Source organism: Gymnoscopelus microlampas, assembly GCF_963454915.1.
Source record: "Gymnoscopelus microlampas genome assembly, chromosome: 11".
NCBI classification, from domain to species: domain Eukaryota; kingdom Metazoa; phylum Chordata; class Actinopteri; order Myctophiformes; family Myctophidae; genus Gymnoscopelus; species Gymnoscopelus microlampas.
Genome location: NC_139948.1, coordinates 29,483,840 through 29,506,636, shown reverse-complemented (window position 1 = coordinate 29,506,636; position 22,797 = coordinate 29,483,840). Strand labels below are relative to the sequence as shown.

Below are 22,797 nucleotides of genomic sequence, written 5' to 3'. Positions count from 1 at the left end.
GGTTGTTATCAGATTATGTTATAGGATTGCAATGAACCCACAACAAAAAACAACTGCAGTCTCATACATTTACTATATTTATTTACTGTCTGTTCCAACTGGTCCTTAATTTATATCTTCTCTGGTGTTTGCTACTCGTTCCGTCCTCAGCCCTGCCATCTTTACCATCTTGGGCGAAGCGCTGTTCATCTAACCACAGATCTGTGTATTAATAAGCATGAGTCAGGGAGGAATATCAGAGCTTCACAGGCTCCATTCACACTCAACCCCCACGTCAACATTGCCTATTCGGTCTGTCTGTTTTAATCCATGGATCCTGCTGTGAGGAATATCCTTTTATTTTCAGAGCTGTGTTGAGCTTCAACACTTTAGTGCCCTCTTCCCCTCCCTATCACTGACTATACCCCTTTACTCAGAATACACCAACAGAAGTAAGGCCATTTCCCCTGCACTTCCACTCTACAGACATTCTGCTCCGCTCCGTAACCTCTCGTCTACCTTTTCAATCATCAGCCGTGTCGCGTTCTTCCTGTCGTGCATTAGAAAGTAAGGGATGAGGTGATGAGAACAGCTGAATGAAAGAGGAGAGTTTGAGCACGAGAACACCCAACTCATTTGTTTGTAAAGGGATCTCCACTATGTCAGATGGGGGGCAGAGGTTGAATGCAAAGATAAGCTGAAAACATGTTTCCATGTATTATTGTCTGTAAACAAAATGCCATTTTGAAATGTTAAATCCTTTTCCATTGTCAACTGTCCTGTCACCAGTTGGACAAAAAACAAATAAGCCTGAAGTTCTCTGAGTGTACTGCATCTATATTTATAATGAATATCCATACAGAATGGAACTTTAACCATAAATAGCAGTGACTCATTGGAAGCCCATCAGTGTCACTTCTGACAAATGTTCATCTACCAGGAATCTGAGGGACGCTGACACCAACACATGATTGTTGTGGTCTTCAGGAATGGAATCTTATGTTGCAGAGTCCAGAAAACATGCAAAAACATGTGCAATGTCCAACATGAACATACCAAAACACCTATAGATAGGAATATGTCTGATACTGTAGTGTAAACCTATATACATACATATTTGCCTGCTATTTGTGCTCAATTACAAACTGAACAACTTCTCTTGGCACTAAATAACTGCTTTGATATCTTCCAGTCTAAATTTCAACCACAGCAGTTAGACCGCTCTGGTTAATGTCTTTAATAACATCGACTTAAAACTAAGCACAGAGTCTTAAGGGCCATTCACACCTATCATAACTATATCATTACTCATTGGTGGTGTGGACTGTGCACTCTGCATCCACTGGAGCCATAACTGGATTGCCATGGTGCTTTCAACACAGTTTATCACAACGTAGCCTATTACTAGACTGAGTGGCACAGTACTAAATTGTTTGAATCATACTTATAGGACAGGGACTACTTCCAGACCCCATTCATTTTTCCCATGGAGATTTCCAAAAATATTCATATTTATTATTTTAAGCCTAGATCAAGCCGGGATCCTGAGCATTTGAACAAAAATATTTGAAAACTGCAAAACAAAGGGTATTTATTAAATATAGTATATAGTATGATAATATATCTCACAGAATTAAATGTTTTATGGTCATGATTCACCAGGATCCTGGATGGCTTGATTCTAGGCTTAAATTAATTGATATAAATATTTTTGGAAATCTATGGGAAAAATGAATGGGGTCTGGAACGATGGAACCAGAAAACGGCCGCCGCTGCTATGCCCTATAGGTGCTACACATCTGAGCGGACAAAAATGACATGCTATAACTTCCCCAAGTCTTCATTCTGGGGCCTCTTCTGTTCAATATCTGCATGCTCCCAATTTCTCGGATAATGGATGACAACAAAATTACTGTAATTATAAAGAAAAAAACATAAGTCAAGCTTGTTGTAGTTATTGACTCAGATCTGTATTTCAGTAGCCACATTTACACAATTACAAAGTCAGCCTACTATCACCTTAAGAATATATAAAAGACTAAAGGACTTATGTCTCAGAGTCAGCAGGATTTGTAAAACCTTGTCTATGCGTTCATCTTCAGCAGATTCAACTGGTGTAACAGTTGATCAGAATAAATCGATCAGACAGGCGCAGATTCAACGCTGAGCTGCTTGCGTCCTTGGTAATACAAACTTTGTGGATCATATCACTCCAGTTCTCCGTGGCTATATACAATGGCTCCTTGTCTGTCAAAGAATGTATTAAAAAATATTACTGTTGGTCTATTAAAGCACTGAACAGTATATGTCCAAAATACATTTCTGATCGTGCTACATCATGAACCCTCTAGACCTCTCATATAATCTAGACAGGTCAGCTTTATGTCCCCAGAGTACTAAAAACATTGAGAAGCAGCCTTCCGTTTTTATGCACCACACATACAGTATCTGAAACAAACTCCCAGAAAACTGCAGGTCTGCTACAATCAAAGCTGTATACCGTTTGCCACTGCCTTTTAATCTTTTGGTTATTTTTTTATTCTTGTGCTGCATTGTAATTTTGTTTCTTTGATAACATTTTTTAATATTTATTCAAAAGTCTTCATGCTCTAATGTTTTGTCTGAAGCATGTTCAATTGCCTTGTTGTTGTAAGGTCCTATACAAATAAGCTGGCCTTGCCTTAATAAACAAGAAAAGCAACAACAACAAAAATCAGTAGCGTCATGTCCTGTGTCCAAATAGTGCTTTTGACTTAAAGCTATTCCTAATCATCTGATTAAGCATGAAATGATGCTGCAGTAAGGGGTAATGTCACCAAACCATAGTGTGTGTGAATTCCAGCTTTGAATTTCACAGATTCCACAGAGGTAGATGAATAATATTTCAATAAATGAAAAAAATAATAAAAACACACCATTTTGATTGATGTACAAAGGTACTTTGAGTTTGAATGTTGGTGTTTCTTCCTTCATACTACTGTTACCGGTATCTAAATACCAAGAATATATCCAGATACCCAAAATGGCTGAAACACATAAAGCAATTAGTTACTGCACAAATCCATCGTAGTCCACACAAGGACATGTACAGAGCATATCATATCCTTTTTTTTTTTTTTATCATACTGTAATAGTATATCACAGAAACTTACTTGAGAAGAACATGTCTTAAATCTAGCTTGGATAAAACAAAATCGTATGAGCATGATTGACAAACAACCAGAGCACCAATACTAATGGTCAACAAATTAAAAACATTTTGAGGAATAACCTTTATATAAATAAAGAATGTTGGTGGGGAAAAAAGGAGTACATGGAGGAGAGTGCTGAAGGGTGTAGAGGAAGAGGGATGTACGTTGCACACATGAAACAGGCTGCCGCGTGGCGCATGCATACCAGAGATGTTCATAAATCTTTTGGCTCTGTCGCTAAGAGACCACCAATGTTACCATGATACCATGGGGACCCCCTGCTTGTGATGCCTTGTGATTTAGGAGTATCACTAGGTTTATGTTGCACTAAAGCGACTGGGGGCCAGTTGATTTTAGCCTGTCATTTTCACCCAATAAAACTCAACATCCTAACTATGCGTGGTTGAAGAGAGATCATCAATCATGACATGTAACTGTCTAGGAAGTCTCCCACAGCAAGCACCCACACCATGTATCCTCCTGCCTATTCCACTTCCAAATGCAAAATTAAAAGTAGCCTTAATGAATGTTGTTTCATCTGTACCAATAAGAGCTCCTTGGAAAAACTGAGATACAGGCCACAATGTTGAGAGCACATGGACACGATCAGTCAAGAAACAAAATGTGAGAGGAAAGAGGCACCTGCCATGTCAGTCAGTTGAAAACAGACTTTCAGAGAGAGGCAGGAAAACGACAAGAGAATGAATTCAATCACTCCTTCACAGATTACTGCCATGTAGCGATTGTATCCCCTGAGTCTCATCATGCTATACATTTCACAGTAACACTGCTAAGTTAGCACGTAATGAAGCAATCTAATAAGCTATTAACTGAATGTGTCATGTAAGAATATAGCATAGTGATAGTGAGCCTTATAATTCTGTGCCCAGTACCCCTCACCAAAGGTCATGGTACAATACTCCTTAATCCTACTCACTGACAGCAGTAAGCTGAGGTGCTGAAATATATGTGCTTGCCACACTCCGGACATATTTGCTCTTATAGGGGCCCTGTGCTAAGCGGGTAGTTAAACTTCATTAAAATTCCTCCTCTAATAACTTGTGCCTCAAAACACAGAGGCCCAGAGAAGTAGTATCAAACGAGACATGTGCCAGTGAAGATAAAGTCCTTTGTTTCTTCTGAGGCTACAAGTGAACGTAGCCAGGCAGTATGCCTTTAAATGCGGATGTCAGTACTCATGCAGTACATACGTATATCATATCTGCTCATTTAATTCACCAGTCATTTTTGGCGAACAACACTATTCAACAAAGGATCAATTAGGCTTTTGGCAGCAAGACGGAAGATTGGTATTGCAACATCAATTGAAAGTATCTTATCAGAATAATGAAGCTTGCTCATGTCTAGATATGTAAATATTCCAAAGGCATATGAATAACGTGATTCAAAATCATTCAATGAATTTAATCAGTTTCAATACAATCATAGTATGATTATCACTGTTGCATTAAAAGGAAGAGACACACACGCACGCACGCACGCACGCACGCACGCACGCACGCACGCACGCACGCACACACGCACGCACACACACACACACACACACACACACACACACACACACACACACACACACACACACATATGACTGGAAAGCATGACTGGAAACATCGGAGTTGTAGTGAATACAGAAATATAAGCTATAGCTACTACCTGAGGGGAAATAATTAAAGTCCCCCAAACCCATACCCAAACTGACTTACCCATTTCTTGTGGTCTTTGAAGTAGAATAGTTATTATTTAGACTGGGTTATGTTTTACGCATGTTAACAATTACTGTAATAACCACAGCAACTGTAAATGACATGCAGAGTAGGCTACTCAGGCTAAAAGACATGTTGGAAAAGTAATTGAAATGTTATGGAAGTAGCCTAAACAATTACAAATCTAAGATGTTTGAAAAGTTTTAAAAAAAGAAGCGTGGTTTTATGTTGTTATTCTGGGCCTCTGAGGGCAGCCACCACTTATCAGCCTTAGGAAACAGTATGATCTAACTTCTTTGCCAAAGAAGCACTATTGCCGTGGCTGGCAACCTATACTGTAAGTTTAGAATACTGTCACCTTCTATTCAGTAGGTCTTCTAGTAGAACTTGTGATCTCATCAAGGACACTGGAAAGGTACCGCCTAAGTTATGCTATGCTATGATATCTTAACTTTATTTTTTTTTTTTTTTATATGTCAAAATGTTACTTTTACGCAATTAGCTAAAGTGACATAACATGCGTTATTTAAAATGACAGCATGACATGACAAATGGGGTTTAAAAAGAGTTAAAGAGAGCTATTTCTTTATTTAATTTAATTTAATTGAAGTCCAGAATTCTTATTATCATCTCATACCAACAGTTTGATACTTTGATACTACTACACCTGTACGAGTGAATGTCAAATAAACCCCTCTTGATTCTTAATGCACATCATGAACAATGAGGCTCACATCCAAATTAGCCAGAAATGTGGGCACAGCATTTGACACTGAGCTTAGCTGTAGAATCAACTTTCTTGTTGTAGATGTTTATCAAATTTGTTTACGTCCTCTTCTATTAATGTCGGCATGGAATTTGTGCATACTGTAACTCACATGTTAGGTCCATGTATGTAAATGTAAGTAGGCATTCCTGGGATGTATTGGGTTTTTGCTCATCTCCATCCACATGATCCCTACATGTAGATGTCACTGGAGTTTCAGATGTCAGAAACTACCCTTGCATCCAACCAAAACCTCAGAACATCCCCTCCTCCTACCTGGCCCCCCCTTGTCCAATCCCACTCAGCCCTCCCCATTTTCTGTCAGTAAATAAGAGTGTTCTTTCAGGGAGGGGGGCACCATCAGTATCACAACTGCGGACCTTAGACTTCAAGCCGAACAGACCCAAGGGAACCATGCCTGTACCTAAGAAAGCAGGTAAGAAAGAGCCCATCCTCACCAGAATGGCTTTGAGGGCATCTGTGGGATATAAAATATGGATCAGAAGGATTTTATTATGCCTTGCTTCAGCATTTGTCATTGAATCTATTTTACAATAATGTTTAATTTCCGCCACGAATAATCTACAGTGGGCATACTTGAGGGAATTAGTGTTTAAAGTTGATTACCAACTATCAGAATTATATTTGTCACAATATTTGTATTTGCATTCATGATACTTTGAACACCCAATAATTAAATCTCTCTGCAATGCCTGTTTAAAACCTTATCCTTTTTAAATGTTCTTATTACTTTTGTATTACACCTGTTTTTGTTTTTATTTGTGTTATTCGTTGTTTTATGTTTTATTTGTGTCGAATACTCAAAAAAAAGTTCACTCTATAGCTGTACTACTTCTCTGTGAAATGTCATCTGGGAATGCCTACTGTACCTGTGAAATGTTGCATTAACAACATTAACAAACCGTCTGGTTATGAGCTACCACCGTTGTAAAATGTGGGTGTTGAGTCTATGTTAAACTGGAATAGATATAAAGTACAGGGTGTAAACATACTACTGTATCTATATTTATAATAGATCACACACTACATTTTAGCTTTGAAACTGTAGATTTTGTTTAGTGACCTACAGTATGTGCCACAGTTTTGCTTGCGGCAGAATTATATTTCCCTTTCACTAAGCCAGGGGTATTATATTCCCCTATCACTAAGCCAGTGGAATTATACTCTTCTACCGATAACCAAAACAATTTTTGCTGCATGTTGTTAGGTTCACTTACTTACTTAGGTGTACTTAATTACTTATTTATGATGTGTTTATCACGTTGTTTATTTGACTTGGGTAGAAGTTACATTTCTGGGTGTCATCTGCTGGCTGACAAACATCCTTGTTCTCCAATTTTCCTGCCAACTTTGCTCATCAATCATTTTCGCACATGACATGTCACCAACCAGGAGTTGGCTGTCCCAAGGCCACTCACACAGATTATACACCTGTAGACTCCCTTTATGAAACCTGAAGATCGTTAATTTGATCACATATAATATTACAGCTACATGAAGTCTTTCCTTCCTGTATCGTTTCTCTTCCCTGGAGCATGCTATTCTTTGCCACCTCCTGTCACTTCTCTTACTTTCCCCCATCAATACATGTCACTTGATTGATATTAGGTGCCATTGTTTCCTGTTCAATGGATATTTCCAACCTTGCACATACAAAAAACATAAAAGGAAGTCGGCACACTGTAGCTCCCTTAATTGCAATGTATTGCCACCAGTGACGTTTCGTGCACCATGAAATATTCAAACTCTTACCACCACCACCACCACCACCCCCACCCCAATCTCCCAACCACAACCCCTCTTGTTGCTAATGCTTCGTCTGGCGCCCATGACTGATGAAGTGTGAGATGCGGTAACAGTAATTCAAAACCCCAAATGTGAGAGCCCTCATAGCCTTTGGATTTTGGATGGTAGTCCAAAGGCATGTTAATAACTATCATCCCTGAGTACTGTCAAGTTTATTTAGTTGTCATGGCAATAGAATGAATTTGCCTCCCATTTGTAACATCTAAATGATGGTAATTAATGTCACCATGGTTGTATACAAATGCACTAATGTACGTGATATTAAATATGAAAATACTGTCTTCTGATGCAGTGGATATTAATAGGAGGATTCACTTGTGCCTCAGTCACATTTGCGTATTAACCTAAAGCCTAATCCATGCTCCATCACACACTTGTTGGAAATAACAGATTTTCATTATTATTTTGGACGAGCGACATTGTTCTGCGACAAAGCATATTTGGTTTTATGCTTCTCTCTCTGATTTCACCAGATTCCTCCTTTCGCTTGTCAAAGTCTCCATCTGCCATCTGTTGTCTGCATGTCCTTTTTTTTCATCCATCTCAATTGAATATCTTTCATCATCTGTAGCACAGGGCTCACAGCCAGCAGCTTTTGACACTAACAGGAACCAGAGGGATGACTGGGCAGTCTCCGCCCAAATCTCTCTCTCTCTCTCTCTCTCTCTCTCTCTCTCTCTCTCTCTCTCTCTCTCTCTCTCTCTCTCTCTCTCTCTCTCTCTCAGTCCCTCATTCCTTCCCACATCTCGAACTCTCTTTCAGCATGTCACTTCATGTCACTATCAGTGGCTTCTCTGATCTTCATCTTGCTGCCTCAGTGGGATGTCTTGAACCCGATCTGTACAACCAGCACTCTCCCACTGCAAGGGGTCCTTGAGGTCTGTCTCTCTAAATCCAAAACAAACATACTTTTCATTGGTATCAGCTAGGATGACCTCTTATGACTCCGCCACATCGGCCGTCCTCCCAGATATGTGGAGAGATGGATGGATGTTTAAGTGGACTCCACCCATCCCTTATTCTGATACGTCCTGTATTTCACTGTCGAAGCGAATAAACGCCCATGTTCCAACCCGTGTTGGACATAGCACTCTGTACAACACTCTTTTGCATGCCTAAGTTTAAGATTATATTTCTACTTATTCCCAAACAAAGGCACTCCAATTAGGTCTTTATTACCTGCCCTCTGCAATTCCTTACTATTATTATATTATTATTATTATCATTATTATTATATATATATTTTACCATTATTTGATTTGATATTTAAAACCAACTCAAGATCAGCTAAAGTATCAATTGAGATGGTCCTCCGAGCATTCAGGACCAGTCATGTTTTACTGCTGTCATTGTTGATAGTGTATCCCTGTCTATGTCATGAATGTTCCTCTATACTATTTTCCCTTATATGTCTCAAAAGCCCATGAGAAACCGTCAATCACTTTCAGTATCTGTTTATCCACCTGTTGATTTCAGTGGGGCTTTACTGTTGATCCCACTGAGTGTGCCTGGATATCTGCCAGGGCTTAGCATTCGCAGAAAAGCCAGAGGACTGTCATACGGTACTCGTGCCCCCTCACTTCACCTATTCCACAGTATAAAGCCTCCTTCCAAAGAGTATTGAGGTGTTCACAACTTCTGGTACTGTGAGATATCCTTACTCTAATAGGAATCATAAATCTATTTACGGTCTTATTTCAAAGCGGTGTTTTGCAGTTGGAAGCCTTTCATATGGTGTAGAATTTCTCTTGAAGTTTTCCTTTTAATGTAGCCGTGCATCAACTCAATAATTCCCTCTTAATACGCCCTGATCACTGCAAGTGCCGTGCCGTAACTCTGTCCAGCTCACTGCGTACACTGTTTCACATGCTCTATCCCTTTAAGGGAGAATTCCAGGGGTCTGCAGGGAGGAAGCGAGGAAAGATGGATGAAGTGAGCTGTCATCAAACTCTTCCCTCTCCACTGGTGTCCCAAGAAAACCATCTGACCTTAACTCTACCTCCCTCTCTCTTTCTTGCCAAATCTCTACCTCGTGTTATACTCCATCTGTTGTTTAGCATTATGCATATGTGTTTATATGCATGCTTTCTTTTGAAGTGACATGATCGACTTCAATGAGTGTGCTGTTTAGCCAACTGGTTTGTGTGGACAATTTCCAGAACCAAAATCTATCTAATCCTGTAATTGGATCCTAAGCCTCAGTATAGTTCATGTAATAGCCCCACATACCCACACAATTATCAAATTTTCTAGTCTTTGAAACTGTGGGTCAGGTAACAATTAGGTTCACTGTCCCTTTCCAAGCTGTCGTTCTTCTATATATTTAGGTTTTATTACATTGCCCCACGACAGAAGGTAATATGGCCTTTTAAGGTATGGCCTTTGTAGGCATGGGATGCATCCATTAAAAGCCAAGGGCTACTAGCAGCCATCACGATCCACGCTTGCAAATTAGACAAATCTTTGTTTGAGTCAGTGGCCAACATGTTTTAATAGCAATGCCCTCTAGCTTCGCATGTACCCGTTCATATCTGATGTCGACAGATGTTATAGCAAGCTACCATTTTTCATTGCAGTCGTCATCCTGTTGGCCTCTTTCACAAATGCCAAGATGTGCGGACCGCAGAGGTTATGTTTCTCCGACGGCACTCAAACAGGTGCCAGGGTGGAGTATTCTATGCAACAGAGCTGGGCTCAAAGAGCTGACTCTCCGATCCCTATCAACAGCATGTTGGAACTTGGTAGTTCTGTCATGATCAATGAACACCTGTCAACCTTGGGAAAGAATTGCCATCCATTTGTGTCACAGGCTGCCCAAGATCTTTGCCATAGGACAGATGCTAATGAAGCAATGAGTTGATCTGTTCACCCTTCAAATCCATTCCCTCACTGAGTGCTATCATATGTCTATGGGTGCTAATTGTTCTGATTGCTTGAGTCTCAATGCCAAAAGTCGGCTTGGTTTTTCTCAGCCGTGGATTCATGACAGTCTTGAATCAAGGCTAGGTTTGTCTGAATTTTCATAATTCTTGTGGTGGGTTCTAATAAGTATCTCAGCTTCAGTAGTACAACATGTGTGGTACTCTGACTTAATAATGGTTAACTCCCTCTGTCTTACATCAGAAAAATAATATGTCTTAATGGATTCTAGGCAAGATATTTCATTCTCCAGGATTGATTATTTAAGATTACCGGTACATTATTTAATCAAATGGGAGATGGAATTACAAATCCCTCTTATCCTATTATTTGTTGCTTCCCATAAAGTATGGGGATCGACCTCAGCAGGTTGTGAATTAACCTAGAAGATGAGCACTATCATACCATTGTCCAGTTATTTCACTGGACAAGAGGAATGCATTGGAGACGATGTATACTATATATCCTCTGAGTCATAGTGGCCACATATAGAGTAGAAACAAATTAAATATGAACTCACTTTACTTTCATGGATGGTATATGCTAAAATGGCCATAATCTGCTTTATACACATAACAGAAAGATTGAGGCTTTTCCTTTTAAATTTGACACTGATGCACTGTAACAGGCATGACATTGTAATGGCTTAATAGGTGAGAAAGTGGGATGCCAGTGAGTGTTTGAGCACCTATCATCTACGTGTGGATCCTATCCAGTCTGGACGTATCCTTAGAAAACCAATAGACTCACTGACGAGCAGGAGAAAACGAGACATACCAGTAACAGTGGTGTGAAGCAAGGTTATTATAGTTAACAAACACTAACATAATTATGAAAACTATAACTAGCAAACCCACTTTAAAAAGGAAATTGAAAACAAAAAGTCTAAACTAGATAAAAATTAAAACAAATGAATATGAAAATGCAAAAGCTATGATAACCTTTGTGTGAAGCAACAGCATCAGACAAAGTATATTCATAGCCTCAACCAGCCCCCCTGCTGTCAGTGACTGTGATGTGTGTCTTTAACCAATGTCAAGTTTAGGCTTGGCATTCCTCATGCTGTAACCTAAACCTCAGCTAGCATTGGAAAAATACATGAATCAATGCCCAAAGAGAAAAGACTCAAAATGAATGTCAGAGATTTAACTGATGGTGTAGTCATCCTGAATTATTTTCCACTGTAACTTTGTCATGTAAACCAATCTGAACGGGATTAGTGAAACTATCCTGTATCTGACAGATGCAAGTCTACATAAGTGAAATACAGAAGTTTAACTGTGAGTGTAAAAATTGCCCCAAATAGACCTGTATAGGTCTATTTGAGTTTTACTGTGCAGGTATTCTCTATTCCTCTTTCCATCCCTCTCTCCCCTTCCCATCTTCAGCCAAACACATAAAATAACATAATGTAACATAAAATATGTTTTCTTTTTTTATAGGGAAAAATGGCAATGGTGCAGCAAAAAAAGAAGGTAAAAAAGAAAACCCCCCAAAAACAACCATGTGTCATTATTGAGATGTTTTTCTAAATCCCAAAGGATCATACAATCAAATAATTATTCTTTCCTGTTTTCTCTCCTTCACTCCCATCTTAGAAGAAAAGCTCCCTCCATATGAGTTTATTCGCGAACCGACCACCAGGGCGGACTTAATGAAATGTAAGGCTGTGTATTTGTGATTTGTCTTTTACCATTTTTATAAGCTCTGGTTTAAAATCAGTTTGAAGCAGCCCCGACTGGCTCCTGTGCGAATAGTGTTGAAAACCTATAGTCTAACGACATCCTGTGGAAAGACACAGAGCATTCTTATCTGCTTTGTGTTCTCTATGTTTGCTTTAAAGATCTTGACCTCCTCCTTGTCTGAACTCTGCCCCCCTTCATCGCTACTGGTATTAATTTCCATCCCTGTCATGTCTACTGCAGATTGGATGCCTCTTAGTTTGGATGACAAAACTGCCCAGAAGCTGCTGTGGATCTCAGAGGGTGGCACCAAGGTGGCTCGCACAGCAGATGACAGAATGTGCCCATACCCCGCCAAACCTGAGAGATATGAACACTCACCACAGGTGGGTTAGCTAAGGACCGCATTCAAGTCCATGCTAAGCACAGCACACACTAATCTGACTTCACACTGAGGTAACAGGAACTGTTGTTTTACAGTGTTTGACAACCAGTGCAGTGGGTAAGGATCCTTTAGAGTGGTTCTAAAACATTTTTATGTCAAGGACCATCAAATTGATATGCATTTGGTAGCGGACCCCCATTTCAAAGGATGTTGTGCCAAGGACCCCTTAGAGACGATTTGTCAACAGTTGTCAACATTTTTCGACACTGATTTACAAATAAAAGACCGTCGGAAAGGGTTTAAGCATTAAATTACAACCCGGTATCCCAGTCACAATCACATTACTTATGTCTTATGTCATTTGTTCTTGTTTCAATCTGCATACTTGGATCAATGCAAGTTTCTTTAATAAAAGCCAAGCTTTCAGATCTTCATCAGGGCCCTGGTGAAGGTCGTCTGGTGAAGGTGGCAGCGGTGGCCTAGTGGTTAGAGGGGCGGCCTTGATACCGGAAGGTCCCTAGTTCGATTCCCCAATTCATCACATCGATCATGAATCACCGCTGAATAGCCCTTGAGCAAGGCTTCCATGCAGGGTCCGGCTGGAAACAAGTTTCGTACTTAGTCCGACACCCTGGGTAAACAACAAACTTTGCTTAACTTTGCTTTGACCGAAGGCTTGGCTCCTTCCCTCATGAAGATGACCATCATCTGGGCCCTGATCTGATGAAGCTTGATTTTAATTAAAGAAATTCATCCAAGTGTGCAGAACTCAATAAAGATATCAATCAATCAGAACCTCCTTCTCTTATACTATTACGTTTTCTTGCACCATGGCCCATTCTATAGTCATACGTGGCGTGCAGTGGTCTTTTCCATATATTGAGCTCTGAGAGTGTAAAAGTTGACTTGTGATGGAGTAGCCCTACACAAAGCTTACAAACCCAATATCTCCTCTGGCCAAGTAGGGATTCCTCTTTGGCTGAGTGGCAGATCTGGGTTTGAACCCCAGGTGTTGCAATCACAAGGTCCCTTCAGGGTGCAAAAATGTACTCTTGGCCTGGGCCGTAGTGTGACGGTCCAGGCACCCTAGGCTGCAATGCCAGTCTGACAGCGTGTCGTGAGTTCGACTCCCGTTCTCGACGACCTTTGATGCGTGTCACCCCCCATCTCTCTCTCCATTTCCTGTCAGCTTACTTTCCCTATCCCTCTCTAAATAAAGGCATAAAAAGCACCCAAAAAATCTTTAAAAAAAAAAAGAAATGTACCCTTAACTCTCAAGTTTAAATAACACTGTGCTGTGTTTGTTTGAAAATGTTATAACATGCTAACTCCCTCCTCTCCTACATGCAGGTGCTGTGTAAGGAAGGGCTGCTGGGCTCAAGGGGGTACTGGGAGGTGGACTACGAGGGCTGGGTTGTGATCGGAGCGGCATATGCGAATTCAGGACGGAAAGGTACAGACGGGCCTTGCGGCTTGGGAGAGAACGACTTCTCCTGGGGTGCAGGCTGGGCCGGGTCCTGCTTCCACGTGTGGCACAACTCTGAGAGTGTGGAGGTGGAGATCCCACTGACGTCAACCTTAGGAGTGTATGTTGATCAGCCCGCCGGCATCCTCAAGTTCCTCGCGGTAGAGGGAGAGAGTGAGGGCGAGAAGGAAGTGCGGCTCATTCACAAGTTCAAAGCCGACTTCAAAGACAAGGTTATGCCCGGGCTCTGGGTCGGCACAAATTCATTTTGCCAACTCAGAAAAAACACTCAGTAATGTAGATGATACAGAACAGTGATTCCCAAACGTTTTAGCAAAAGAGAATTTTTGTGTCTCCCCAGGACCCAAACGTACAAAAATACATTATTATCACTTTACATATTCTATATCACTAATAGTTCTCACAATGCGTTGTGAGCTTGTAGATCGGCTATTTGCATTACTTTTGAAAATGTTTAGAAATGTTGGGGGATATGACATTTCTGAAATTCTTTTTAAAAGAAATTTTGGGTAAAAAAAGAAACTAAGAAACTAAGACCTAAGAAACATAATCGCAGATTAATTTAGATTTTGACTCTGATACAGTTGATGTCTGTAATATGACAATATCCATAAGGATGCCTGACTTATAAATTATTGTTGGCTATAGCCTACCTACAGTATGTATGTATTATAATTAGACAGTCAAGGTTTTTTTCTTCGTTCACACAGCAGGTTATATATTCTATGCTATAGAGTGTTTGTTTAGAATTAGAGCCTGTATCATTTTATATTTTATTTGTGTTCATGTGACCCAGTAATTAAATACAACCACTGTGAAATAACACTATGGTCCAATCTTGTTTGTGTGATTTCCTATCAGTTAGACAAAACCTGAAGATACTGCTGTTGTTTTATTACATTTGGCTCCACTGACATTATATACAGACAACACAAATCAATACTACACAAAGGTGACCATATTCCATATTGTCAGACTATCACTGCATGTTTTCTATTGCTCCCATTTAATCTCATATGTTGCAAATTGCAATCATTGATTTACTGTATGCAAACAGGTTGTAATATTTCACATGAAGAGCTCACAGCACTCTCTGGTGGGGATCAATAATATTGCAAGTTGCAACCTCTATCAGGGGGTTTGGAACGTTCAGGTCACAGAAGCCCAAATTGACTTTGGTTAAAATGTATTGGTATTGATTTATAGTGCAATCAAATTGCTCAATTGGCTGGGGACTGCCTGGGACCAGCTCGAGGACCTAATTTTGGAAAGCGGAGTTCTATAGCTTACAGGTGTTAGCAATGAAAACAAGACAGGCTTATTCATTAGGTTTTGCTCCTTTATTTGAAACATAAAAGTATTGAGCGTAACATTTATCTGCTTTTGAAGATGGGACACATTTCTTTTCAACTAAAACCGTCTCTCTCTCGCTCACACAAACAATTTCTTTCTCATTCAACCAGTCAAGATAACAAGATACTTGGAGCATACGATACCCTCCACCATACCTTAGATAGCTTTGATTTACAATCATTCTAGCAGTCAGTCATTCATTGGCAAAAGTAAAAGTACAAATATGTATGTTCTGAAGCCTAATTTATGTTTTGGCAAAACATATTTTAAACTGCCAAAGAAAAAAAAATTTGATGGCCGAAACATAAATTAGGCTTAAGGAGGCACAGATGTCCTCACTCATTTTAAAAGCTATAAGCTTTGTGTTGACTCAACCATTTCGTTATCGTCCACCCCTTCTCAGCTTCGCCCCACAAAGTACAAAACCAATGGCTGTGTCAGATAAGCTATGATATAAAAAGGTTTTAGTGTTTATGATGGTCTGTGCAGCAGGTCACTACAGGTACATCTTGGGATCCGATCCGACTGTAAGGTGTGTGGTAGCTAGTGTTTTTGTGTAGGATGAATTGGAGTATAGTGTTGAGAATGACATTAGTGTGTACAACGCAGCCTTGCTTTGTGCCAGTTATTCCTTGCAGCATGTGCCATTAATTTTGGTTAGTGATAAATGGAGGTACTACTTTTTATATGGTTTGAGTCGCATACATCACATATGGCAGGCAATCATGGTCTTGTTATTTTACGACACCATTGCCATTGTACTCTCACTCCAACAACGCCACCCTTCTCTCTCTCTGTACCCTTATTATCAATGTTTAAGGGAGAAGTCTCCTGTGTTGAGACGAGGGCGAGGCAGTGCTCCAAACATCTCTGTTCCATCAGTGGCTCCAGGGGCAAGTAGGGCCTTCATGCTGGCGGCAATGTGCTCCAGGTCAGCACAGCCCACCTGAGGGAGACACAGAGGGAGCGTTGGAGTTAGGATTTGTGGAATGGTTGGAGGGAAGTGGTTGGAGGGAATAAACAGTGACAGCGGTTCTTGAAATATTTTCCCAGTCTTGGGATGCCAAAAAAATAATCCAGGCACTTGCACTGAGGCCCATGATAGCTGATGTTATTCTTGTTGTGTGGGGACCAGACAGAAGCCGTCGGGTCCCAACCATAAACTGTAAAAAGAAAGGACAGCGTTACGCCCATTGACTCTACAGGCCGTAAATTAAGCCTATTTTTCAGCAATTTCAAATCCACCACCTTTCTATATCACGTCATATCCTATGCAACCGGAAATTAATTCTATTGGTTGGGTAGCTTGTCAATCAAGAGCGGGGTGGGGAATGAATGCTATTGGTATTGTCAATCGAATCATCCCGCACCTACTTTATCAATTTTAAAATAAATGGGACCATAATTTAACAAAACGCATATCATGGTGATTGAAAGAAGACTTTAAACTAGCGACTGGAAGCATATAGTATTTATGACAATGTTTATTAAGTTAATAAAATAAAAATCGGCAAAAGCCCACCCACTTGAATGGAGAGACATTCTTTCTGACACCAGCAGGGGTAAAACAGCGAAACTACGGGCCATTCATATGAACTGTCATTTCCTATATAGACTCCATTTCAAAGGCGGATGCCATAGTTTTACAAAACAATAAGCTGAGAATGTATTAAAAGTAGGTCTGTCAAAATTTGAGCATTAACACAAAAATGTTAAGTGTTAAAATCGGCAAAAGCCCACCCACTTGAATGGAGAGACATTCTTTCTGACACCAGCAGGGGTAAAACAGCGAAACTACGGGCCATTCATATGAACTGTCATTTCCTATATAGACTCCATTTCAAAGGCGGATGCCATAGTTTTACAAAACAATAAGCTGAGAATGTATTAAAAGTAGGTCTGTCAAAATTTGAGCATTAACACAAAAATGTTAAGTGTTAATAAAAAACATTATGCAATTAACATCAATGATATGAATTGCGTCAATGTGGGTTTTATTTTGAAGTGTTATTTGAGAGCCACACACTCTCAAAAACAAACGCCCACATGGAGCAGCCCCGCCTCTCACTTCTAGGCAATCGACTCATCTTGTTTGCTTCACTTGAAAATAGTTTGTGAGTCTTTGCCATACACCATTGCATGATTGTGAATATTATTAAGTGATAATACAATGTTTAAGCATGCTTGTGACACTAACCCTTTCCCCACTGTTGCCGTCTCCTTGGCCAGGTCTGTTTCCTCTGTAGCCCCACACAGGTACAGATACAGGAAGCGAGCGAGCCATGGCCATAGTGTTGGTGTGGCGGGATGAGAACGCAGACTGACCCATAGCCATGCCCCGTGAGGGTGGTGGAGCGTCTTCACTCAAGGACCCTAGGATGGAAAAATAAGTACATCAACATAGCATGCAAATCCTGCATACTGTACATGTAGCTGTGTCCCCATGTGCAAATATCACACACTCTTACCGTCAGTACTCTCCTCCTCCCCATCAGACTCAAAGAATGGCTCACAGTCACGGGACAGTGAGTCTTCATCCATAGAGAACACACCTGAAATACAGAGGGAGAAACAACAAGTGACCATTTTACCATCAATACATGTCTATTCACAGCTGCATACATAAACATGACGCCACACATTTTGTGCTTGTTTATATTTTAGCTACAGTATAGTCATTAACAATGGGCCCCGATTCACTAAGCTGGTCGTAAATAAGGTGTAAACAAAGTTACTAAAGGAGGGTGTATTTTCTCTAAGCTAAAACTGACGTGCAATTCACAAAGGGGTGCGGATCACAGGTGTATGTCATGATGAAACTGGACGGCTGCCAGCTGGTCATAACATCTCAAGCGCGTTCCCGAGAAGTTAATTTGTTTTGTTCCACTCCCCTTTAAAACACCATGAAAGGCAACAGGAAATGAAATATCCAACTTCTACTTCACCGTGCTGAACAGTGTTGCCATGTCCGTTTATTATAAGAGACCTTGGACTTGTTTTTCTGTAAAGTTGCTTGTAAATATTGGTGGTTGTGGTTTCTTGGGCTAGTTTCTTAAGTGTAGTTGCTTATTTGGGCTTGCTTCACTTATTATTATTATTTTTTTTTCCAACCAGTGGTTCTGGAAACTAATGAATCCCTTGGCTTGCTTAAAAATCTATTACGGTATGAATTTGATAATTCATACCGTAATAATAAGACCAGACCATCAGCATGGTCATTTAATACACCTCAAATGCAATTGACTGAAAAATGTGGGGAAAACAATGACAGCGAGATGGGTCCTCACCAGCACTTTCATTCAGATTATGCCTTCTTTCATCTACATCCTCCTCCTCTTCCTCATCCTCACACTCTTCCTCCAAGTCCACGATCCTGGGCCTCTGTACCCCTCGTTCCACTGCATCAAGCACACTCATCTCCCCTTCACCATTCTGTCCAGCAGCCTGGCCAATAACGTCCCCTGGACTGTAGATTGACGGGTAGCTTTGTGAATACAGTCTGGTATTGGGACTGCCTGTGTCCGGACCACCATCACCGGTAAGGCTCTGAAACAGAGAAGCAACACACAAACGTCATGAATATCACCACCATTCATCACAGCAGACTGACAGACAGACAAGCATGAAGAGCATGCCACTCACCCCCCTTGTTCCAGTGTCCAACGGCAAGTCAACAACCAGCTTGGTTCCTCCTTGTCCTCCAGCCTTGCGTGTGTGCCTGTGGGCTGTTAACATGGATGTAGAGTGCAGCACGGCAATGTCTTCCATGTAGCGACGTGCAGACTCTGCCAGAGCACCTTGACCCCATACGTTATAAGCAAAATCACACTTCCTCTGCAAGGCACTGCTGCTCTCCCTGTTTCTAACCCCTTCTCCTTCTGCAGCTGATGGTCGGAATTTTTTACAGGCTGTGAGAATGGCCAGGTCACAACCAGATTTTTGGCAATAAGCTTCTGCAGCAGAAAGTAGTGCCAACCAGCTTTCTCTGTGGTTGTCTGGGATCTCAGGGTCGGATGACTGGGTAATGGAGGCCATAATGGTTGTTGTGATAGGTACTGCCAATGGCTCACTTGCACTAGTAGTTTTGTACTAGTTTTGAAAGCTAGATTTTGAAGGAATGTAATATTGCTAATGAATGCCTTTTGTTGGTCAAGAGTTTGAAGGTATGGTTTAATCGGTAACAAGTTAACAATTTGGTTGATCAGGAGTGCTTAAATTTAAAATTTGCTGAAGTACGGCAGTAATGTTCTTCTGTCTTGCTGGTTTAGGGCTATCTTTGCATTTTAAGAAAGGAAAAAAAGGTGTAGCAGGTAAAGAGGCACTGAGTGACTGTAAGATATGGTAGATATAGACCGTGTCTTTCTGCAGTGGAGTTAGGGGAGAGACGGAGACTTGTTCCTTGCTGCTGGTGTTACCTGCCAGAAAAGAAAGCAATACAGGTGATATCACAAAAAAGAAAATGACGGGACCAATTAATCACACACACACACACACACACACACACACACAGAGAATGTTCTGTAACAGCCATGTAAATGAACTGCACATCACAATTTACAGAAAAGTCTGATTCACAATCATCAAAAATAATATTTATGGACCTGCAGGACTTAGACAACGTGCGTTACGTGCCCACACTAAACATGAAATATCCATGATGAACCATGATGCAAGTGTCACTGTCGCAGTCCAACAGTGACCCCCCTCCTCCCCCGTATCGCTCATTCGTTAAGCTGCTAGCAATAACAACTGGTGGTGCAAAAAAAATAAAAAATGATTGACGCAACTCTCAATTATAATCTCCCTTTTGCCTTCAATGTAAATCTTTGCCAACTATTCAAGCGACCCCCTTTTTTAAATTGCACGCCACGGACTGACTTTTCTGCATGATTGCAGTTGTGTTGTTGATCTTGTTTGTTCACTGTTGCAAGCTGGTTGGCTGAAGCCTCATTTATATTTCGTTTCGTGGTGGTGTCGTGCTCAGTAAATAGCAGATATACAAGCTCACCACGCGTCACGATTGCGACGCGTTGAGCTTGTATATCTGCTCTTTACTGCATGCAACACCAGCACGCAACCAAGTATAAATGAGGCTTCAGCTGTGTCTATGCAGCCTCCTCATGACCACATTTCACCTCCATTTTTCGGCTTTGTAGAAGCTCCTCAGCGTAACTATTTATGTAACCCACCAGCACAGAAGTTCACTTACGCATTCAGCTCCTTCCTTCCAGACTGTCAGCTATACATTGACCTTAAACTTAGTTCCTTTAGTTCCTTCTTTGTCCGCCTTCTCCCAGGATTTCTCTCCCCTAGACTCCTCTCGACGCAGCCTGTTTACAGACGTTCCAATCAGACGCACGTTGGACACGTGACTATTGGGGCTCGGTGGGCGCGCTCGTACTCGTGCTCTCGTGCATGCGGACGACTGAAGGCAACAGTGTTGCCAGGTCCGCTTATTATAAGCGAGTTTGGGCTTCTTTTACTATAAAGTAGCTTTTAAATATTGGTTGGTTGCGTTTTTTTTGGGCTTGTTTCTAAAGTGTAGTTTCTTATTTTAGGCAAACCGTAGTATGAGGCCCCTGGCTCAGCGTCACTAACCCCGCCCCCAAGCCGGTTGTTTTAATTCAATTTGTTAATTTCAGGTGAATTATTACTATTACTATTATTATTTACTGAGATATGCTAGTGGTCCAGAGCTAAAAGAAAAATATTGAGAACCACTGATCTATTACTTTCCCATGGTTGCCCTTATTCTGTTCTCTTAACATTCCTTATTAAACTCATGTTAACTGATTCTGTGCAACTGTATGAGTAAGCAGAGACATGCGACTGATTATGGGCACATTTCCTAATAATGGTGACTCAACCAGACAATCCGATACAATTTCCCTTGAGATTCTAATTTATTTCTGTAGAAGTTCTTGACATCCAACTTCCCAGTAACTGATAACATTGATTTGTCATCATAAGTCACCACCAGGTAATTACTGCACTGTTTCTCAACTAGTGGACAATAAAATGAAATAAAATACAAATCTTCACTTTCCTAGATTACTAAATGCATGGCAGGGACCACATGCAATACCTTCACGGGCCACCAGTGGTCCACGGACCACCAGTTGAAAACCCATGACTTTAGATACATGGAATGTAGCCTACAGTATGTGTACACTGTTTGTGGGACTGGAGTTTATCCAGACATAATATACATAAAGCGACAGTAAAAGTGTAAAACATTCCCACTCTCTCATTGATGAGAGAGCGAGAGCGAGACAGAGTGTAGAGAGAGAGAGACCATTCTCACCTTCCAACAAAAAACTATCAAATACCCTACTGCCATGGTGAATTGCATGCCAAAAACCCAAGGAACTACGCAAATTTACATTAAAGGATGACTTCATCCATTTTCAACCTCATATAATTGGTCCTCACTAATGCTGATGATAATATGGTACAATTTTTGTCTATCGGTCTGTGTCTCAGAGATGGGCTGTGGACAGTTCAGAAACCTGCCTACCAGTGACATCATCAATCCAATCCAAGCTAATAGAAACGGCAGGCTTTCTATTTCTGGAAAGTGTCTCCTATGAGACACAGACACAGTAGAATTTATTTTAACCATTTTATCATGATTATCAGAGAGGACCAATTATATGGAGATAGGTTGAAAATGGGTCCAGTAAATATCTCTCCATCTCTCACTTTCTCTGTGTCCTTCTCTCTCCGTGACTTTATCTCTCGTCTCCACGCTCCAACTACACACACCCACCAGCAGTGCGCTTATTTCCTAGAATGTGCCCTGACGTTCTGGGCAGCTCAGCTTGTAATTGGCTATAGAATAGACCACTGCAGTCTGAGGGAGCCACAAGTGAAGCTTATGAAATAAGCGGTCTTGTTGTGGCATTTTCACGCGGGATTTTTTTAGGGTTTATTTATATTTAAAAAATAATAATTTCGGTAAATCTCATGAGGCCCCCTGACTGTTTAGGCCCCAGGCGGTCCCCTATAACCTTGCCTAGTGCAAAGACCGCCCCTGTGTACAGTTGCAGTATCTATAGATATATTAAAGGTATACTAGGTAAGATCGCAGATCTTTGTTTGTACACACACACACCCTCCCCTCTCTGACAGGTATCAAAGTGATTGCTGTCTCTGATGCATTCATTGATTATTAGAGCACTAACCCCCCCTCCCCCCATAGACAGAGGAGTCCCCTAGACCTGGTTGCTTATTTCTCACACAAAATCTGGCAACACTGATGAAGGCTTTCCTTTCCAAATGGACCCTTTGGGTCAATTAACTCCACAGTCTATGGTTAACTCTGAGTGACAGATGGAACTTCTTTTTTCTTCTTCTTTGGGAGTCCAATCAACATAAAAGTTCAGATTTCAAATATAAAGTACTTTCCCCATGGCCACGGATATTACAATTATGTACGGCCCCTCAGAAGTACCCGTATATTACGTATTGTTCAATAAAAAGCAT

The 22,797-nt window shown here is 40.8% G+C and overlaps 2 protein-coding genes across 2 annotated transcripts; one reads left to right on the top strand and one right to left on the bottom strand.

Moving 5' to 3' along the window:
- Positions 1–6,035: 6,035 nt before the first annotated feature.
- On the top strand, positions 6,036–14,776 carry LOC311055877 (tripartite motif-containing protein 16-like protein). The gene is made up of 5 exons (XM_084072144.1): positions 6,036–6,096; positions 11,849–11,881; positions 12,005–12,067; positions 12,332–12,474; positions 13,824–14,776. The coding sequence occupies exons 1-5, from the start codon at positions 6,075–6,077 to the stop codon at positions 14,232–14,234; spliced, it is 672 nt and encodes a 223-aa protein (XP_083928270.1). The 5' UTR covers positions 6,036–6,074; the 3' UTR covers positions 14,235–14,776.
- Positions 14,777–15,277: 501 nt separating this feature from the next.
- Positions 15,278–20,654, bottom strand: akt1s1 (AKT1 substrate 1 (proline-rich)). Its single transcript, XM_084072100.1, has 6 exons — positions 20,522–20,654; positions 18,955–19,727; positions 18,600–18,858; positions 17,781–17,864; positions 17,510–17,685; positions 15,278–16,258 (listed from the first exon to the last, which is right to left on the bottom strand). The coding sequence occupies exons 2-6, from the start codon at positions 19,345–19,347 to the stop codon at positions 16,121–16,123; spliced, it is 1,050 nt and encodes a 349-aa protein (XP_083928226.1). The 5' UTR covers positions 19,348–19,727; positions 20,522–20,654; the 3' UTR covers positions 15,278–16,120.
- Positions 20,655–22,797: the final 2,143 nt, after the last annotated feature.

Excerpts from the sequence above, each read along its gene's own strand:
- LOC311055877 (XM_084072144.1), top strand. The coding sequence starts at position 6,075 with ATGCCTGTACCTAAGAAAGCAG. Across the intron at positions 6,097-11,848 it reads GCCTGTACCTAAGAAAGCAG|GGAAAAATGGCAATGGTGCA; the intron begins GTAAGAAAGAGC and ends CTTTTTTTATAG. Across the intron at positions 12,475-13,823 it reads GATATGAACACTCACCACAG|GTGCTGTGTAAGGAAGGGCT; the intron begins GTGGGTTAGCTA and ends TCCTACATGCAG.
- akt1s1 (XM_084072100.1), bottom strand. The coding sequence starts at position 19,347 with ATGGCCTCCATTACCCAGTCATCCGACCCTGAGATCCCAGACAACCAC. Across the intron at positions 18,859-18,954 it reads TGGACACTGGAACAAGGGGG|AGCCTTACCGGTGATGGTGG; the intron begins GTGAGTGGCATG and ends TCTCTGTTTCAG. Across the intron at positions 16,259-17,509 it reads ACGGCAACAGTGGGGAAAGG|GTGGGCTGTGCTGACCTGGA; the intron begins GTTAGTGTCACA and ends TGTCTCCCTCAG.